Consider the following 21493-nt stretch of genomic DNA (forward strand, 5'->3'; position numbering starts at 1 on the left):
AACACCTATGGTACACCAGACAACACTACTTTATATATACACTACATATATTTACTATATAGTTCTTTAAAATCTAATGAGAGGAATACTCTCTTACAAATACTCAAAGATAATTTACACGTGATAGTGAAACTACTGCTCAGAGCAGTGCTATGAGCAGCAAGGTTTGAAGAGTTCTAGACCGTTGTGTTCCCTCCTCCCCAAATAGGAGCACCATAAAATAATAGAATGTTCTTTCATTTCTTGCTGGTCTAAAAACACCCAAAATGATGTGTCATGAGGAAAAACTGATGTTTTGTTCCACTCTCCAATTAAGTCCTTCTTGTGTCACCACAAAAGACAAGTATCCACATCAGCTGTTACTTTTACTCCATACCTTAACAAACAAACAAGCACGCAAGCAACTTACCTTTTTTCACTTCCCCTTGCTCACCGTACAAATCTCAAACACTTACCAGATTCCTGTCCTCTGTTGCACAGACCTCCTCTGCAGGGGGCGGGGAAGATTCCTGTTTTCCAGAATGCTCCAGTGTTCCAAGACCTCCATTCTCCTCAGCACCCTCTGCCTCCAAAACATTCTCTTTCCCCATTACTTCACCGGATCACTTCCAAAGCTTTTATACTTTATTACCTCAGTAGTCTCCTATCTTCTCCTTTTTTAAAAAAACCAACTGACCACACTATCCATTTCCTCACACATTCTGTCTCCTCTCATGTTATTCTTCCCTTGCCCAAGTATCTTCGCTGCTACTGCCAGCTGAGTTCCATATAATTCACTCTCTTCCCTCTCTCCATCTCCTCTGGTAGTTTTAGATTTGCCATCTCCTCCCATCTGTGGGATTTATATCCCCTCCCCAAGTCCTTTCAGCCTGCCTGCATCGGGGATCAGGATATCAGAATACTGTGACAATGTTCTTTTTCATTTAGCGTGGGGAATTCTTTTTGTTGATGTAAGCAGTGAAGACTCTGTGATGAATACATATTTTAATGACAACAGGGTAATGAGGCCTCCAGTACCCTTGTCCACCTGATTTAGAATTATTCCCAGCACACCCTCTCAGCATCTGCCATCTTTGGCAAGAGCAACCATTGAGCAAAGCTCCTCTTTTCCCCACTCTGCTTTCCTTCTTTCACTTCCTCTTCCCCATCATCATCCAAAAATGTATGGAACAAGGATACAGCCTGTGACAAGTAATTACCCCTAGGGAGTAACACACAGCGACTCTGACATTCGTGTTCCTTTGCAGTACAGCTTCTCTGTTCTAAATCCAGTGGGAATGAAGATCTATCAGCTGTTGCTGCCCAGGACACACACTCACGGATCCGTCAGCGAAACACAACTATTCCACCCGCACTACAGGTTCAAGCAGGGAGAATGTGAAGTGTCTGATGGGGAGACAATTCTGTGTGTGCATGTGGGTTGCCTGTGGAAATGCCAAAACCAAGAGGCACGGGGCCACCACGTCACGGAGGTTCCCAGCACTCACTAACAGATAGTCCCATCTGTCACTTCACAAACACTGAAGGCAGTGATGGGCTTACAGCTACAGGGTGACAAATCAACGGGTGCACAAAGAGAAAAAAACCCACAAAACTACTTAAAACAACCAAATCTTTTAATTAGAAAGCAACAAACATGCAAACAGCAGGTATAGAAATCCATTTGAACCAACGTTTTTACTATAATGAAAGTTACTTTAAAACATTGATCCAAGCTCCCACATTTGCAGGTTAAGGAAAATATTGCACTTTGCATCTTCTAGCACCCCTCATACATGGCAAAAAGTTTTACAAACATTTTTGCTTATTTTAACTTGCACACTCTCCCAAAGTCATGCACACAGTCATTCAAAAACAAAAGGTTAGGTTTATCCAAAAGCAATACCTTAGAATTGCACTAAAGCTCTGTAAGGAAAAATATAATTAATGTCTTATACAAATCCCATTAACATCTAGGTGCTCACACACAACTGCCCGTTACTCTTCATCTTCGTTTTCATTCTCCTGACCAGATCCTTCTGATCTGTCACCTTCCAGTCGGTCTGTAAGAGATTTAGTAAAGAGAACTGATGAAGCTTGATTTTTTTTTGGTAAATATGTGTAAGATACTATCTCCCTGGCCTGTTACACAATGGACAATGGCTGTGGGCTATAGGGTAGAAGAAAGTCCATACTGACAGCAGAGATCGCGTAGCAACGTTGCCAAAAGAAAGGAGAACAGAAGAAAAGCCCTAAAGGATTTCCAGGCATGAAAGTGAAATTTGTGTACGAAAGGAAAAGCCTTGTAGCTGCTGACTGGCTGTCACCACACTAAAGATGAATGCAAGCACAACACTAAAAAGAGATGGTACAAACAAGGGACTGAAACACTCTTCTGGGGAGCTGAAGCTAGAATAGCTGCAGGTAGAAATGTGTTTACTCCAGCAAACTGGGGAATCTGTCACTGTGTACATCAGAAGCAGCACCTTTCCATGACAGTGTTTAGAGAAGAGCAAATACAGAGCTGTGTGAGGGCACAGGAATGGCTTAAGATCTATTGCTTTACAATCTGCCCTGGCAGGTTAACAAATACTCCACCCAGCCATCGCACAAGTTTTTTGCTGAAACTGTTGTAACTCAAGTGATTGGCAGTTCTTTTGAGTATTTTACCTTAAATAAACAGTAACAAATGAATAAACCCCCCAACTGGGATATTTAGTTACAGCAGCAGTGAGGCACACCATGGGGCTGGATACAGTGGCATCGTCCTGGCCCTCTACTTCCCAGAGATCCACAAGAGGTGGAAGAGGAGCAGTAGCTGCTGCCAGGAAGAGCTTCCTTCCTACCTCACCAGTGTAAGCCCCCTGCCCTGCTCAGCCAGTACCGGAGTCCCCATATTCAATATCTACAGCCACTTTCACCTTCATCAACAGTTCTCTCAGGTTTTTGCCCTGTACGTCATACCAGGCTCCTAAAACTTCATCTCCTTGCCTCCTACCCACTATCATGTCTGTCCATTGTCCTACATCTTCATCTTGTCCTACATCAACCCACTGCCATCAACTTCTTTAGCGCCAACACCCAGGAACACCAGTTCCCAATGATGATTATCCATGCAACCCCCTCGTATCACACCAGTTTCAGCCCCTAGGGAACTGCCCCTTTGCTGAAGGTTCACCCTACTACCTGCTACTCCAGGAACAGCTGCCAGCAGCCTCATCTCCCATAGTTCTGTATCTTCACACCTTCCTTCTCCCTTAGACAACTCCAAGCCCACAGTGACAGCCAGTTCACCTTGCAACTCACTCCAGTCACGCCCAATAGCTCATCATACAGCATTCACCTTAAAGATTGTTCTTTAGTAAAGAGAGTATTTTTCAACACCTAATTAGTGCCACATTACAAACAAGTTATTTCAGGATGGATAATATGGTAACACCTAAAAACGTATTTTGTTCTTTTCTTGCTCTTTGCTTTGAGGTAAAAAATAACAGCTGCAAGAATCTTCCAAGTCTCACACTACAGCAGCAATTCCTAAGTAACTCTATGGAGAGACTCTTGAACAACCCTTCAGTCTTCCCACCAACCCCAAGTGTAGACACAGGTAGCTGAAGATCCTGATGGCTCCTTAGTCCATCTGCTGTTTTACAGATCAGTGTTGTGGACAAGCTCTTCAGAAGTCTCTCACCTGCTCTTATATGATTCAGTGAAGCCAACATCCGTAACATAAAAGAAGCTGGAACAGTAATCGTGTTTCTGGTCTCTTCCAGCATTAATTCGTTACGTGTTATAACCTGAAGGGGGAAAAACAGCATCAGAAATAAACACAAAATTGTACTGCTTGTAGATACAAAGTTCCTATGGAAAATGCATTCACAGAATCCAAAATTACATTAAGGGAGGAATATTTTAGTAATTAATACAGTCACACCAGTTGTCTGTGGTAAGAAAAGTCAAACAGTGGATGCTGCTGACAGACATCTAATTGCTTGAAGAATATTCTAGTAAAATCATCATTCCCTTCTTGTCCACATGCATGGTAGGTATTAAAATGTGCAACTGAGAAAAACTTTTGGAAACTAGATCTTGCAGAAAATAAGGAGGACACAGGAGAAAAAGTGCTGTTACAGATGGCAACTGTTGCTGAGAACAAAGTTCCAGCGCCAGCATTAGCCAAGACTGTGGGAAGGAAGAGAGATGAGGTTACCCTAAACTCCTACCTCCATGCTGCTTGAAACTTTTGGAGAAAATCCAAGGAACACAAGCAATTACTATATCCTAGTTCAGGAACATTCTTCAGCTCCATAATTCTTTCTAAACAGATCTGCAGCTTGCCTCTAAATGACTTGAAAGAGGCATCTTCTACCGTCTCAGTTTCAAGGAAAGAAAAAGCTCACCAATACACTTCTAGCTCTTTTGCCTGCTTCCTTCCTTCTGGTACTTCCTTGCCTTCCTGTTAAATTCCAATCCCACACTTTAGCTTGTATCTCCACTTTTAAACTATGTTCTCCTGTTATCACACCAAGCATAAAATTTCTTTAGGTGGAGACAAGTTCTGACCATTATTCAGTCCTTCCTCCCAGATCAGCTGCTCTAAGGTGAGAAAATAATGCATTGCTTTTTTCTCTCTGAGACTCCTCTGCAAGCCTGTTCCTCTTGACATGTTCTTGCAAATGTCTGTGGTGGCCTCCTTGCCAAATCAAAGCACCTCTTTTCTGTCCTTCTCACCTGTTTACTAGGCACTTCGCACAGCTGATCACTTATTATTAAAAAAACCCCACAAGTGACAAAAGTATCAGTGGAATAATTAATTTTGTCATGCTTTTATGCTTCACAATTTTTTTAAACCCCAAATGCTCCAAAACACATCTTAGATGAAGAACCTGATGACATGTACAAAGAACCATCCTTCACACAGTGTTACTACTGCTAAAATAACGGGGAAGGTTCAAAACTCACAGGCAGATGGTTTGGGCTTTTTCAGGGTGGGGTGGTGGTGGTGGCTAAGGGTTGTGGGTTTCTGTTTGTTTTAAATATATAAAGCACTAATACAGAGAAATAACAATTTAAAAAGAAACCACAACAGTCTACTATCCCTGCTGACCAAGAGACTGCACAAAATAAGCCCAAACCACCCCACATCCAAATCTGCCCTACTATATTAGTTACAGAAAAGCATCTATCATTTTGATAGATGGTGTTATGCAAATGACTAAAATAGGAGTGTTCAGCAGTCAACTACGATCATCACAGGCCAGTTGCTGTGTATGTTGCTTTTGCTTTGGGGGCACAAAAACAAGGTGTTACATAACTTTACACATGGAGTTCTGTAACTGATTGGGTGTGCGATGTTTGCTCTATTCCACAAAGTTCCCAGTTCACAATCTTAACTCCCTTCGATGCCACAGAACATTTAATAGTATTGACTTCTGTGGTCCCTGCTCTTCTACATATCATTGTATTCCCTTCAGTGAATTTCTTTCGTTAAAGCCAAGCACTACCTTCATTTATTAATTCCTGACAGTTTTCCTTCTGCACCTGACTGTTCATAGTTCTTTTCCAGCTTCTTTCACGTACACAATACAAGCTGATGTCGTTTAGTTTCTAGGAGAGTTAGTGAAATACCAAGTGCCCTGAGCTCTGTGTGCCATGTCAGCTATTACAAAGGGCGGCTTTTTACTTGCAGCTCACTTGCTGAACTTTAGATTCCTCTGTTAATTCAGTGTCAGTGATTTGCACCAAAGGCTTTCACAGAATCGGAAGATGCAACGTTACTGTGAAAAAGGAGGGAAGGTTCTTACCTCATCTGCAAGTTTTCTGTTAAAAATCTTGGATTCTTCCAACGGTGACCAAATTTTTATATCATAATCAATACCCGAAGAGGCCAGGACTAGAAGTAAGAAAGAGTAACTCTAAGTTAAATGTGCTGTGTCTGTACTGGTATTGTAATATATTATATATATACACAGATATGAATATGAAAATATAAAGAGCCTCCTTTTTAAATTAAAAGTTTAATATATTTCTGCTGGTGGCCTGATTAGTGTATGTATTCTTTGACTATGTCAGAATCTGCGTAACAGTTCAGATTTTCCATCTACATGTCACACAACATGTAATTCCTTCTACTACTTTGGTCCATCTTATCTATAAGTACATCGCCCTAAATCCAATTCCCCCAAATACAAATCAACAGAATTTCTATGAATTGGATTAATTCCTGTAATCTCAGAAAGCCAATAAGACTGAAGCACCCACTTTACTCAGTTTTTTCAACAGAGCCAAGTAGAGACCAGATTCCAATATCAATTCCCAAAGTGTTGCTGGCATTTTGGTGACCCCATATTTCCCTTGTTAGTGTCATGGAAAACATTTAATGTATTGAAGGGAGCAAGAAATGGAGATTCTTCTTGCTATGGCTTAACTTTCTATAAATACTATGCCAGTAACATTTTTCATTCCAAGACATTCATTCCAAGACATTATTATTCCAAGACATTTTAAGGGCAAAAGGTCACCAGTAAGAGACAAAATTAAAAGCAGTCTTATCTAGTTTATATGGGGAAAATGAACAGTTGTTCATTATTCATTACAAGGCCTTATAGAGCAAAGAATTAAAGACTGAGCTTTAAAATGCTTTACTACAGATAACCAGAACATCCAGACTGTGAAAAGCGATCATCTTACTTGGGTCAAATGGATGAGGCTGAAGACAGTTCACCACATGATTATCAGCTTCCAGCAGCATGAGATGCTCAGCAGTGTGTCGATCCCATATAAAAATATGGCCACAGTCGGAACCACTCATGACAAAGTTAGATCCCCAAAAATTAGCTTCCTTTATCTGCAGCACAAACAAAAAGAAAAATGACTTTGTAAGACGAGCTCATGTAAAGCACATCCCCACACCCTTTCTGCAAGAACCCTGCCACTGAAGTGTATGCAGAAACAACATTCAAAACCACTTCAAGGAAACATTTAAAGGAGAAAGACCCCCTAAAAAAAGAACATTCAGAAGGTTATAAATCTCCAGAGCAAAGTGGCTGCTAACAGAAACAAGGAGAGAAGTTGGGGCAGACTGACCAGTTTGGAAATAAACGACAGCAGATCTGTCACTTTCCAAAGTGACAGATACTGGAGAGAGGTATGTCAAACAGGTTTTGGGAAGAGTTTGATAAATTAAAGTGCATGACAGGCTAATCCCTGGTGGGGATTTTCTGTTTACAGAGGAAGAGGAGACAGACAGAAGCTTATGAAAACCGGGCGGAGTGGGAGGAATTAACTAGGTCTGACAGACAAAAAGAGCTCATGAAATCAAACTTTGGAATTTTTTCTCTCCCCTCTAAACTCAACCAGATAAGAACTAAGACTTCATAGTCAAAAACCAAAATTAAAGTTATAAGCCACTGAGCAAGGAAAGCATCCAGGCAGAGGCGACTCTTCAGCTTCAGCTATTATGGCAATAGTAGATAAAAGCAGAGTATCTCCCACTGCAAGTGAAACCAATAATGTCAGAGTTCTCTTGACACAGCGCTGATGCATTCTGTTCTATATGGTTGCTCCTATGATTACTTTGCTGAGGTATCCGGACACTGTTGCAAAACATTTGAAGTGATATGGCTAATATTTGCCACCTATCAGTAGCATTCCCATGCTATCAGCAAACAGTACGTGTAATATGCTGCCAACAGGGGCTACTTCTTATTTTTTAAATATATGTGTTGCCATGTATAAATTTAGAGAGCATGGTAAAGCCTGTCTTGGAAAGGCACAGAGTTGTGTGAGGGCCTACTGCTCATGCTGGAGGTCATTCCAGCCTCTTGGACCAGTTTATGGAACTTTACTTTGCACTGACTGGATTAGCATCACACAAATATACATTTTAAAATCACTTATTCATCAGAAATAATAATTGGATGATCTTTGGGTTTAGCCTACAGCTAACTCCTCTATAATGTTATTGATAACACGGTAGTTTGTCCCTTGATTATAACTGGCCACAGTTAAATCATTCCAGGAAGCTTCAGTGATTGGAGAACTGTAATTTGAAGAAAGAAATTCTACACTTCTGAGAAGAACACGATAGTAACTTTTCCTCGAAAGGTGCACGGATTACACCAGGATTTTTCATAAGCCAGAAAAGAGAGGAGGAATTTCACAGACAGGGCACTGTGAGTTAATGCAGGCACATCTGTGTGTCAGTGAGCACAACTGGGCCGGACGTGCCCTTGACTGAAGGGCATTGAAGAAAGAGCCACAGTCCTTGAGAAGGCTCCCAGAAACCCTGCCTCCTCTCACTGCAATGGCATAGTTTGTGGCAGTGCCTCACAGGGAGTGAAGTGACACAGACAGCGTGTACTTGGGCTGGTCCCTTCCAGCAGCTTCTCCAGGAACTCCGACAGCGCTGAGGGAAGCTGACGGAAGGCTGCCTTTGGAGCTGCGGGACCATCTTTGCAGAGACAGCAAAGGCTTCCCCTCACATTCTGCCTTTCTTCCCCTCCCAGCAACGCACAGCCTCTGCTCCTTCTCTCATGTGATGAAGAGCAGAACAACTTCCCCTGGGTAAAAGGAAAATGGGGGTTTTGGGGAACACTATGCCCATGCTTTATGCTAGCATGCTACACAATGGTTTATTATCTATTTCTCCTCCCTTGTGTGAAGCGCTATATAGCTCACTAGGTATTTAAATGCCTTAAGCTCCTTAAACGTTCATGGCTCATCAGCATCATTGTTCTGGATATGTGTTTGCTAACAATGCTGAGAACATTTGTCTAATGAAGTGACTATTTCTCCCTCCAAAATTACTACAGACTGTCTTCTTGATTCTAAGATAGCTAGCTTGACCTGTGCTTGACTTGAAGAAGTCTTCAGGAGACAAGTGAGGAGATAGATGTGAACTTCTTTATCCTCTTTGTTCCCAACCCTCTCTCCAAAATGTGCTAATGTCAGAGGATTATAATAATGTATTATCTGGCAACCATCTAGGCACGTGACATTTTTGTATGGAGTCATATTTATTTATATTAGACTATACAATTTTTATTTCTTAAATGCTATTTATTTAAAAATAATTACTTGTGTAGCAAATGCTGTATTATTTATTAAGTATTTACTAATTCAGTGGGAGAACCCAGGCTCCTTGAGTGTTTCACAGACTGCAATCTCAGGAGGTTTGGAACCAAAGGCAGCTGAAGCAGTCTGTCCCATGAAACAGAGTCGTGTTACAATGAAAATGATCGTATAAATGACAGAGAAATTGCAGGCCAGGAAAAAGTGGTGGCAGTATCAGATATCCATTTCCTTGAAATACAGCGTTGATATTATTCTACACCTGTTACGTTCAAGATAAACTTATGATTACAGCCTGAAAGAATGTGGCTTATTCAAATTCTGAGCCAAAAAAAAGAGTATTTTTTTCAAGCAACTATTAGGTTTGTTAAATGTAGAATGATCTTTCCTTGCCAAGCCTTCTCTTACCCTCCCTTCCTAAAAAGATGGAACCCAAACAAAGCCAAACAATTAGTCTGAGCAAACAAGAATAGATCACTTCCTTCACTAATGATTAAAACCTTCTTCAGAAATCACTTCTCATTTTACTCAGAGTAGGACATCAAAATAACTGTTGTTAATCTTTCTAAAGTAGGAACAGGCTCGGCAGAAGTTACCTTTCTCCACTGCTGGAGGAAAAGGCAAAGAAGGAAGACCCAGGCGGGGAACTATAGACTGGTCAGTCTCACCTCTGCACCAGCAAGATCATGGAGCAGATCCTCCTGGAAACTGTGCTCAGTCACATGGAAAGTAGAGAGGTGCAGTGACAGCCAATATGGTTTCACCAGGGGCAAATCATGCCTGACATACCTGGTTGCCTTCCAAGGTGGGATTACAGCACTGGTGGATAAGGGATGAGTGACAGATGTCATCTACCTGGGCTTTTTGACATTTGACACTGATTTGGCATTTGGCACTGATCCACATGACATCCTTATCTCTAAATTGAAGAGACATGGATTTCACAGGTGGACCATGTGGCGGATAAGGTCGATGGTCACACTCAGAGTTTCAGTCAATGGGTCAATGTCCCAGTTGAGAATGGTGACAGTCAGTGTTCCTCAGGGGTTGGTATTGGGAACAGCAAACTGCGGTGGGGTTCACACACTGTAGGGAAGGGGAGCCATCCAGAGGTACCCTGACAGGCTTTGAGGGAGGGGTCTGTGCAAGCTGTGTGAAGTTGTGCAAGATACTGCACATAGGCTGGGGCAATCCCAAGCACTGCTACAGGCTGGGTAGAGAATGGATTGAGAGCACCCCTGTGGAGAAGGACCTGGGGCTGTTTGGGGGAGAAGCTCAACATGACCTGGAAAGACGTACTTGCAGCCCAAAGAGCCAACTGTAAACTGGGCTGCATTAGAAGAAGGTAAGATTGCCAAATTAAGTTCTTGAGAGAGGAGAAATACCAGAATTATTCAATTTGCTTGCATAACCATAATTCATTTTCCTTATATCTGTATATACATATATATATATATTAAAGAGTTCACCTTGAAAGAGGGGATTGATCAAAAAATTAATTTAAGTTTACCATTATAGAAACTAACAGGGAAAATTACATCATCTTCCTGTGTGTGCACCCCTTGCACAGGTGCTCATGTGAAACAAAAGCAAAACCACAAACCCACATCCCTAAGACATCAAACAGCAAAATCCATAAAATAATGTTTGTAACAACACATACACAAATGAGACTGAATTAAGACCACTTAACTACAAAGTGGTGGATGCTATGACTTTTAAACTGAGTTTTGAGCAATTGAATTAATTTTTGAAATACCACACAAAAACTCCTTATTGTTAATCAAATTTTACTCTAAGCCTTGCAGCTTATGTAGACTGAAATGTGCATTTGCTGAAGCATTTCACCCCACTATAATCAAAGCTATCACTCAAATTCTAGAAAACTCTAGAAAAGGTTGCCCAGAGAGGTGGTGGAGGGCCCATCCCTGGAGATAGTCATGGTCAGGCCTGATGGGGCTCTATTGAAGATGTCCCTGCTTACTGCGGGGGGGTTGGACTAGATGGCCTTTAAAGGTCCCTAACAACTGAACACATTCTGTGATTCTATTCTAAAATTGCTTTTGGAGGTAGAGGGACTACTCCTCAGGTCATCTGCAAGATAATATACCTGCTACTCCTACAAAATACCACCCAGGACTCAATTTCACATCTTCCAAATACTGGACAAAGAAAAGATCAAAAGCAAGGGAAAGAGCATTTGTTTCTCATGCACCAATGCTTTACAAGCACAGTAACTGTACTTTTCTTAAAATACAGAGGGTTTGTTTGGTTTTTGGTTTTGGGTTTTTTTTTTGAAGATAGATTATCTAGTAGTTAAGTGACAATATAATACCTAGCCTTGTTTCCTTTTTTTAATTCAGAGATGCCAAAGCCCTTCAAAATAGTGATTTAATCCTCGCTTTCCATCCAAGCTGGTCAAAATTGTTATTTAATCTTTATCTTTAAAGAATTTGGAAGGAAAAGTAAGGATTAAATCATAATTTTGAAGGTAGGCACATTTTACACCACTTAAGCTGACAGATAAAATGAAAAAGAAGTTTAAAAACAACCCAAAATTTAAAGGGAAGTTCAGGGGAGAGAACATTAAACTCAAGAAAACTTAAATGGCCCAACATGGCACGGCACATAAGCGACACTAATTTTAATTTGCATTTAGAGCAAATTTCAACAGGATGCAGAAGAAAAAGCGCTTGCAATACTTTACAATAGCCTTTTGGCAAGCATGTCAAGGCAGCAGCTATGCTGATTCAGCCCATAAATCTCTACATAGAGTTCCCAAAAGAGACAAAGAGTTTGTACCATTGTTCGTGAGTTCCGGTGACCTTTATACACCATCTTTATCAACGGCCGCCTGATATTCAGCGTTTCCAGTTCCTCCATCTCCTTCCTTTCTTTCCTCCTTCTGAAGAGCTCCTGAATGCGGGCAACAGCCGACCGTCTACAAATTGCAGACAAAGAGAACGCGACTGAAAGTCCATCTCTACAACTGCTGAAACGGGCGATCAAAACAGGCCATAAAATAGTAATTAGGCACTCAAACACACTCTCCATAAGTTTGGAACAGATATCGACATTACCCCAAATGGAACACGACAGACTTGATTTTATTTTTCCATCCTGGCTTAGAACAAGAATAGCATGCAAGACAGTGGAATTGCCAAGTGATGCAACATTTTATTCCCTCTCTGAAGAACAAACTTCAGCTGCTGGCAAAATTCACATGCTATTTTATCCTCCAGTTCTAGAAATGCCCTCTACTTACATTCTGGAAGAAAAACTCTGAAGTGAAAAATCTATGCCAAACCAGAAGTTTTTAAAATGTAAAAAGCTATTAAGGATCTAGGTGTGCCTTCCAGTATGATTTGTTTTTTCCTCAAAAATTTCGTTAAATGTATTTCTCTTCAGTATTTCTGCATGACAAGATTAAGACAGCTTAAAAAACCCCTTCATACTAAAACAAGAGATAATTTGAGAGCAATTATTGTAGCACCTATTCCATACATTAGTGGTGAGAGATACAGCTGTAGGCTTCTTAGTAACAGAGAAAAAATTAGCTAAATTCTGTGTATTTGTTTTGTGAATGCTTAATTCTAGGAATCTATTATTTTATTAATCTGTGAAGAGAGCCTGGTGCCAAGTATTTCCTGTTTAGTGCTTCTGTTTGCAGATTCCCATAATCCCAGCTATAACCAAGATGGCACATCCCAGCACCTGGACTCAACTCTTTTCCTTCTTATATTCCATGTTAGGGTTGCTATTATCTTTGAGGTCCTGAACACAGGCCAAGGGGAACTTCACTCCCAAGAAGGAGCAGGTACAGATTTTAGCAAAATGCAAGGAGCCAAGCAATTACAGGAACTTTTATGATCCTGAAAAACAAACCAAGCCAGAACTGAATATATTTGCCTCAACACACTGCTACCAGAAAGCTAGTAACCTGAATTCTTCCACAAAATGGTAAAGCGTTTTAGTCACTGAGCCTGGAGACTCTTGCAACAAGTTCTCTTTTCCAGAAAAAAACCCCCACCAGATCTTTCTCAGAACTACTTCAGTGGTCTGCTTAGGATTGTGTTTTGGTTTTGTCATAGGAGAAAGCCACACTAAAATAATTAAGGTAAAGTAAGTGTTACTCTACAGCTAGGCAATCAAGAAAAACAAATGCAAGTAATTAGGCATTAATACATGTTTGGGCTGGGATAGAGTTAAATTTCTTCCTGGCAGCTGGTTAGTGCTGTGGTTTGGATGTGGGATGAAAATAATGTTGATAACACACTGATGATTTTAGTTGTTGCCAGGCAGCCAAGAACTTTTCAGCTTCTCACAGTGCCCTGCCAATGTGAAGGTGGGGGGCATCCGAGAAGATAAGAGGGGACACAGCCAGGAGAGCCAACCCAAACTGGCCAAAGGGATATTCCATACCATATGGTATCATAGAATCATTAAGTTTGGAAAAGACCTCCAAGATCATCTAGTCCAACTATCCCATTAACACCTATATTACTTACTAAACCATGTCCCTAAGTATCTCATCCAATCTTTCCTTAAACTCCCCAAGGGACAGTGACTCCATCACCTGCCTGGGCAATCCGTTCCATTACCAAACTACTCTTTCTGAGAAGAAATTTCTCTTAATTTCCAACCTGAAGCTCTCCTGGTGCAATTTGCAGCCATTCCCTCTTGTCCTGTTACTAGTTATCTGTGAGAAGAGGCTGACTCCCAGCTCACCACAAACTCCTTTCAGGGAGTTGTAGAGAGCCATAAGGTCTCTCCTGAGCCTCCTCTTCTCCAGTCTGAACAGTGCCAGGTCCCTCAGCTGTTCCTCATAGGACTTGTGATCCAGACTCTTTATGAGCTTTGTTGCCCTTCTCTGGACATGCTCCAGGGCCTCAATGTCTTTCTTGTAGTGAGGGGCCCAAAACTGAACACAGTATTCGAGGTGCAGCCTCAGCAGAGCTGAGTATAGGAGAACCATCACCTCCCTGGTCCTGCTGGCTACACTATTCCTGATACAGGCCAGGATGCCATTGGCCTTCTTGGCCATCTGGGCACACTGCTGGCTCATGTCCAGGTAAGTGTCAACCACCACCCCCCCCAGATCCTTTTCCTCTGTGCAGCTTTCCAGACACCCTGCCCCAAGCCTGTGGCATTGCCTGGGATTGTTGTGACCAAAGTGCAGGACCCAGCACTTAATCATGTTGAACTTCACCCCACTGTCCTCTGCCCATCAATTCAACCTGTCCAGGTCCCTCTGGAGGGCCTTCCTACCCTCCAGCAGATCAACACTTCGCCCCAACTTGGTGTTGTCTAAAAACTTACTGAGGGTGCGCTCAATTCTCTCATCCAAATCATCAATAAAAGAGGACAGGCCCCAGTACTAACCCCTGCTATTTTCCTTTTTTGTCCTATTAAACTGTCTTTATCGCAATCCACAAGTTTTACCTTCTCTCCCCGCCCCCTCCCCCCCACCTTTTTCCATTCTCTCTTCCACCCACTGAGTGAGCAAATGGCTGCACGGCTGCTTTAGCACCACCATCCCCAAAACCCTACAAACTATCATACTAAGATACACATCACATTATACACCTATGCTTTTAAAAGATGTTAAAATATTTTTGCAGAAAGTAGAAGAGGTATGTAAGCACTAGCCAACAGAACCACTTAGTAGAGGACTATTTATTATAGTACATTTCTTAGGAGTTTGTTTAGCAAAAAATCCTCCCACCCCCCCCCAAAAAAAGAGATGACTACTGCTTCCTTTGTGAAACCCATACCTAGGAAATTTTCTAGTTCTTCCTTCTTATAACCCCAACTAAGTAAAGATATTGTATTTGTTAGCTAGTCCTGGTAAGAAAGGGGTCATGGTCATGCTCCAACTGGGGGGTGGGCTGGGAGGCAGTTGGCTCAACTAGCTGAGCGTTGGCTTTGGCTAGTGGGCCAAAACTAGAAAACCTAGAAAACTAGGAACTAGAAAATTGCCTAGGTATGGTTTTCTGAGGGGACAGAAAACTCACAAAGGAAACAGTAGTAGTCTCTTTTTTTGGTGGTGGGGGGATTGTTTGCTAAAAAAATGGTTTGTGTGTGAGGAACTAAAAGCAAGAGCCATGTAATAACAACTGCTCACTGCCAACCCCCTCTGCGATGACACAGCTTTGTATATGGCACACTCAGCTTTTCAGCACAAGTTTGGTTTCAGGAGCACGCCTGCCAGCCCTGTACCTCTCACCCACTATGATTGATATTTGTGGGTTTGGTGTATTTATCCACACTAATTAATAAAAGATGTGAAGTGAAAAGGTGGAGAAGTTAAACCATCATTAGGTTTAAAACGTCACTGGGATTAAAACTAAGTGGCAACCCAAAGTAGCTTCTGGCATAATTTTTCATCTTGCCAACTGCAGAAAAAAATACTCTCCCCCTCCAAGTTCCCCCAGGCTTCAATGAAGACACTAAAAAAACCTCTCAAGACCACCGAGCAGACAGAACCATGCACTTTTTAATAAAAGCACAAGCATTGAAGCAACTTTTGGTAAAAACTGTTTTTCAACTACATTAAGTTCTGAATTTAAAATCCTGATTTGGGGTCTTACTTCAAAAGGCATGAATGGATTGATATTTAGTTATCTTGCAAAATTGATTATCACCTTCAAGAGGGAGAACACAGCCAAGCACACGTGGCTATAACTGCAGTACTGCTATCAGGCACTCTAGTAAAATCCTAAAAGCAGGATCCTGGCAGAATGATGTCTCCAGAAAAGATATATACTAAGTCTAATCTAATGATGTTTCAGAACAACAATATTACAGGGAAAAGGATCCTCTCTGAAATGCTTGCTTTTCTATAGCTACACATTTTCTAAGCATTTTTAAGGCACACAAAAATCGATTTAAACATCCAACATGTTTGTTTTCACGGCTTTTTAATTTTTCATTTGTGATCAGCAATTCCTGTCTGTGCCAACATAAACTCAGATAGTAGCCTCATCCCTTGGGGCATCAGCAGATAGCGAAACGCGCTGTGCAATGCGCGCTGTTTGGAAGTTGAGCCTCCGCTACGCCTGACCGCGGGCTGCCGCTCCCCTTCCAAACTGAGCACTCCCTGTCAGATAATGGAATTCATGCACACTGTGTCAGCACTCCTCAGGCAACTCCATCAGTTGATACAGTTGTGTCATGTATTCCCATTCAGGCATCAAATAACAAAAACAGCTGAGAAATTAATGTTACTAATTTTATGCCTCAGAAAACATTAGGTCTTGTAAAGCCAACGACACCGAGCTCGTGTTCTATGCCCTTACACTGCAGGCAGTGCTCTGCCCTCCACATCATTTGGTCTGCAGGTACAGAGCCTTTTTAAGTGTGCCCTGCCATATTTTCTGCTACCTTAGTGCAATTTCCTACAATAAAGTTGGTGTGTGCAGCCTCAGTAAGATTGAGCCCAAGATGATGTAGGGTACTTTCTGTACTGCAATGGAGTGTGTCTTAAGGAAAGGTAATTTTTAAAAGTTAAGAATACAAATGTGAACCAAAGCACAAATTTCGTCCTTAGGAACAGCCAGATTTGAAGTGTTCAAAGCCAATTAATTATCAAAAGCCCATTTAAATTAAACCCTAGATTAATGGAATAGGGATTCAGAAGTGAAGTCATCATATTATTTCAATTAAACATAGGTTCAAAAGAAAGAGGGGGGGAAAAACCCAAACAAAAAAACAATAAAAAACCCAAACCCACAAAAACCCTGCAAGAGGCAGACTGACCCACAGCTGTGTATTATGCTGAGGCAAATGGAAAAGATGTAAACATGTATGTTAAGCCTTAAAAAAAGTCACATAGGGTATTTTCTGTATGTTTAGAAATTCTGAAGTGTAATAAGGATTTAGGTTTTTAACAAAAATCTATGCAATTTGCATAGTTAAATACCTAGTTTATTTCTTAAAGCAGAAGATGGTATTCAACAATTCCTGCATATGCTCATCTACTAGTTAGAAGAAAGAGAGTCAAAATTAAGTAGATGATCTTGAAAAGAGGGGAAACTGAAAAATTATCCCTCAACTGAATCTATAAACAATCTACAGGAATTCTGCTACAAACTTCATTTCACTAGAGGTCCAGAGGTAGTGGCTGCCACAAAATCAGTCTGGTACCCTAGATAGGACCCTGCTTCTTCCAAACACCATTATCGCATCCCACCATCTCCGGAGCCAGGCTGCAGTGGCTGGCTGTAAAGCTCACGTGCACTGGCTTCCTTTTTCCATCCCTCTCTTCTCATATTGAATACTGAGCTCAGCATTGATTCCTGCAGTGTTAAGGATTTTTGCCACTTCTTAAGTTTCCAAATTTACTTACATGCAGACAAACACCTCTTTTGGCACCAGAAGCCCTGGTTCCTTTTCTTCCAGGTTAAGATTCCAACCCCTCTGCCTTGATGCCATCTCCTCATTTGAACTATTTTCCCTATCCAAAACAAGTGCAGGAAACCTAAGGCTTATAACCATTAATTTAGGACTTATTTCTCTGATGGCTTATGGTCATTTCTTCATTGACCATGTAAAGGAATTCACCTGCCAGCTACCTTGCTCCTGCCCAAGAATTCCAACCACACGTCTTAACGAGCTGGCTTTTACCACCAAAGTCAAATGCAGCTCAGGATGGTGATTAATTAATAAGCCATTTTACTGGTCTTTACCTCAAACCACGAGTTCTCTCAGTATTTCACCCTTCTGATTTTCTCCCCACCCTACTGGGGGAGAGTGAGCAAGCAGCTGTGTGGTGGTGAGCCACCTCCCAGGGCTAACCCACAACCACCATATTATAATAAACCCCTTTTCTAAATATCAAGATTTGACTGTATTTCTGATTTAAATTACCAAATAACCACATTCCTTTAGAAGCTTCTGAACCTACAGAAGAGATTTACTACTGCTGTCAAATTTCAAACATTAATTCAAAAACAAGGGCAAAATCACTGTATTAACAGCACACTGACTCTACCCTAGAGCCCAGCTTATTTCCCTGCTGATCATATAGAAAGAAATATTTACTGTAACGCACTCCTAAGTCATTTCCCGGCCTTCTAACAAAATCAATGTTTCAACTATTCTCAGCTACAAAACATTTTAAAGTTTTCACCTGATACACTGCAGAATGACAATGGAAATCAGAGAAAAAAAAACATACTGATAAAAAATTCTGTGCTGAATGCATCATTCATTGTTATATTAAATTTAAAGCAATATGAAACAAATATTCCCATGGGCTGCGCTGAAGAGCTAAAGAACTGCACAGTCAGCATGATTAATATAGAAAGAATGCCTACGGTGAAATTTAGAGCACAAAAAGTACAGAGATTCCCAAACCTTTAAGAAAGTTGCCAAGTTAAATCCATATATTCCAATTACAGCTAAGATTGGAATACAAGACAAAGAAACACACACTTGTGCTATTTTCCTGTAGCATTTAAAATACAGGACTCAGGCTAAGCTTTTTTATGAAACCACATCCAGAGTCTTCTGCTTTCCAGCCACACAAAGCCAAGATGTTAATTTTCATCATCAGAATCATTTTGTGCCATTTCCCTTGTATGTATCTATACTGGGCATTAAATCTCCCTCCTATGGCATGTGGTCAAATACAACTGCCCAAATTGCCTTCAATGTTCTTACAATTAATTCATTCAGGTATTTCAATGAGGAATATGAGATCAAGTGATCTTTTCATTTAACTACTTTAACTTCTTTAAAAGAAATACTGTGTAAGATTTAGCATTTCTCTTGCTAATTATGTATTATCAAATACTGCTTTAATAATTATGCTCAGTTCTATAACCTTGTATATAGAGCAAAAACTATAAACTGACTTTGATACGTGTATTTTTGTTCAGAACTGGGTGTTCTCTACTACCAGGCAAAGCAAGTCAGCAGTGGCACATGCAAATATAACACGTTCCTTGGCAGCTGCATTAAAAGAAAAAAAGGACTCTCTTTTCACAAACTGCACACTTTTCAAATTCCATTAATTTCTATGGCACACAATAAAAAGGTTAATAGGTTGTTAAATGTATATGCTGCTATTTCTTTTCAATTTCCATGCAATACATGCAGCTAAATATAACTCAAGCAATATGCTCTGTAATTCATAGCACTTAAAGTACAGCAATTCTTAAAATGCCAGTTAGATATGAAAAACAAGAACCTGATAAATCCATTATATGGCAATAAAAAAGGAGGGGGGAGGAAGAAAAGAATTAATTACCTCATTATTCTATCACCTATCGCTGTTCCTCTGATATTATATCTAGTAAAGGGAACAACAACTATAGTCATTCACAAATGCTGGGAATCATGGTTTTAAAAGGTTAGCAAAGGTCTATTATAAAATGTGCTCTAACTGAGCAGTGGTATTCCAACTGAGGAGACGCCTTCTCCTCACTGTGTTAGTATATGAGACTACTATGATTTCAGCAAAAATAGTATTCAGATTACATAACAGTACACAAAGTTCATCTTCTATGACATGGTAATTCTTCATAGATCACAGCACAAGTGGAAGCAGCTGCATAACGATTTCCATTTTATATTCATATTTGTTTGAAATTTTAACCTCGTAATTTAACATTTTCCAGGTTTAGCCTCTGCTCATAGATCAGCTTCTGTCAGAGACCAAACAAAATTAATTCAGCCATTTAAGAAGGGAAGCAGCCCTCAAGAGAGTTGTTCTGACTCATTTGTAAAAATTAACATCAATCCATTAAGAACTGCACACTCTGTGCATGAAGAACATACATTTTGCATAGATTTCTTTTCCCTGTACACACAAATTACAAGGTATGGTGCTAAGGTAAGGCATATTCGCTATCTCTGTTCTGTCTACATTTGATGGACTTAAGTTTTAAAGAAAATATGCTACACACATGCTTTGTGACTTAAAAACCTGCATGTCTCCTCATATTTGTAAGAGGAGGGATCTTTCCCTGTGGGTTCCCTAAAACGTCCAGAAGGTTATTTTCTCTGTTGAGTATCTAGCTAAACTGCTCTGCTGTACTGAACAGGTTTCATATTCTCTAAATTTAGAAGTATTGCCTAGTTCCTTATACATTTTGTTAAAAAGAAGCATGTATTGACTAGCCTGATGACCAAAAGAAAAAAAAAAATTAACTATTAAGCTTCTTTAAATTGTTGATCTTCACCATTCCTATAGCAATGCTCACTGACTACAGAAAGGCTACAGAAAAAAAATCAGATGTTTCATTCTCAATTTTTTCTTTCAAAGAAATGTCCTTCTGTATCACAACTATTCCTATCTGACTTTGACAATTTATCAACCAAAGGGTCATGGTATTTCTAAGCTTTTTGCTGTTCCTATTTTATGTTCCTTTCAAAATAATAAAGTGGGTACAAACTCTGTATCTGTGGCACAGTCTTTCCTGGCAGTTCAATTTCAGGCTGGTTGGTGAGAAACTATGTATCCTCATTGTGTTTTGAAATTTATAAGGATGCAGGAAAAGAGATCATGTCCATTGTGTATCTATTCTTAGATTATGTAAGGGAGAGAAAGACCCAATCCTCAATTTGAAAACATTACAAGTTGGATTTGTACAAAAAAATTTCAAATAATGGAAGCTCTGTAAATACTCCATTTGCAAAATGGGCAACATTCTATGCATAAATCTGAAATCTACATTCATCTCATTAAAACTAGAATTAAAGTGAGACCAGCATGGTTGATGCAGCAGGAAGTCCTCCTTTGATTTAACTGCAAGTGCTGTCAACAGAGCTACCAAGAGAGTATTTCTGCACTTCTTTTCCTTAAGAGGAAGTTCAAGATCATGATTTCAGAGTACAGAATCAGAAGTCTGCCTTTCTATTCTCAGTGGAGACAACTGTATTTTACAGTTGGAAAACAACTCTGTTTCCTTTATCTTCATTTCCCAACTGTGGAGTTTCTCCTCAATATAAACAATAGCTAGATATTAGGTATATAAAAAACACAACCTAAAGAAACCCAAATTTAGTTGTAGATAAAGCTAGCAATGCTATATTCTGGAAAAGGCTTATTTGTCAAACAGTTTTTATCATAATGTTTCAGAAGGCTATGACCTCTTCTTTATTATTTGTCCTGGAGAAAAATTACAATTAAACTTTTTTTTTTTTGAGCCACTGCATAAAATAGGTTCACAAGAGGTAGATTATTGTAGGCAAGCTCTGTAACCTTCTCCATAAAGGAAGAAAAAAAGCTCCAAACAAAAAAAGCCCCAAAGCAGCTTTCCCCTAGATATTCTAGGGAAGAAAAAAGCTAGTTTATTGCTTCCATATTCATGCCAGTAACTATCTTATAGGATGTCATATTGGAAACTAAATTATTAGACAAACTTGAGAAAATGAGATTTTGAAGGAACTGCTAGGCAACAAAATTTACAAAGTGAGAAAATGGAAAGCATAAGCCTAA

General features: G+C 40.2%; 1 protein-coding gene across 5 annotated transcripts in view; it reads right to left on the reverse strand.

Annotated features, from left to right (window-relative positions):
* Window positions 1-1604: 1604 nt before the first annotated feature.
* The window catches only part of DCAF6 (DDB1 and CUL4 associated factor 6), a 91288-nt gene continuing 71399 nt past the window's right edge, over window positions 1605-21493 (reverse strand). For 3 of the 5 annotated variants that reach the window (XM_084269899.1, XM_084269898.1, XM_084269896.1), the window contains 6 exons: window positions 19301-19342; window positions 11851-11989; window positions 6667-6823; window positions 5781-5869; window positions 3668-3773; window positions 1605-2042 (listed from right to left, as the gene is read on the reverse strand). In XM_084269899.1, the coding sequence (XP_084126025.1) occupies window positions 1978-2042; window positions 3668-3773; window positions 5781-5869; window positions 6667-6823; window positions 11851-11989; window positions 19301-19342 (598 nt within the window). In that variant the 3' untranslated portion in view covers window positions 1605-1977. The remainder of the gene's footprint in view (window positions 2043-3667; window positions 3774-5780; window positions 5870-6666; window positions 6824-11850; window positions 11990-19300; window positions 19343-21493) is intronic. The other 2 variants (XM_084269900.1, XM_084269897.1) reach the window with 1 other exon arrangement.

Source organism: Gallinula chloropus (assembly GCF_964237585.1).
Source record: "Gallinula chloropus genome assembly, chromosome: 1".
NCBI lineage: Eukaryota > Metazoa > Chordata > Aves > Gruiformes > Rallidae > Gallinula > Gallinula chloropus.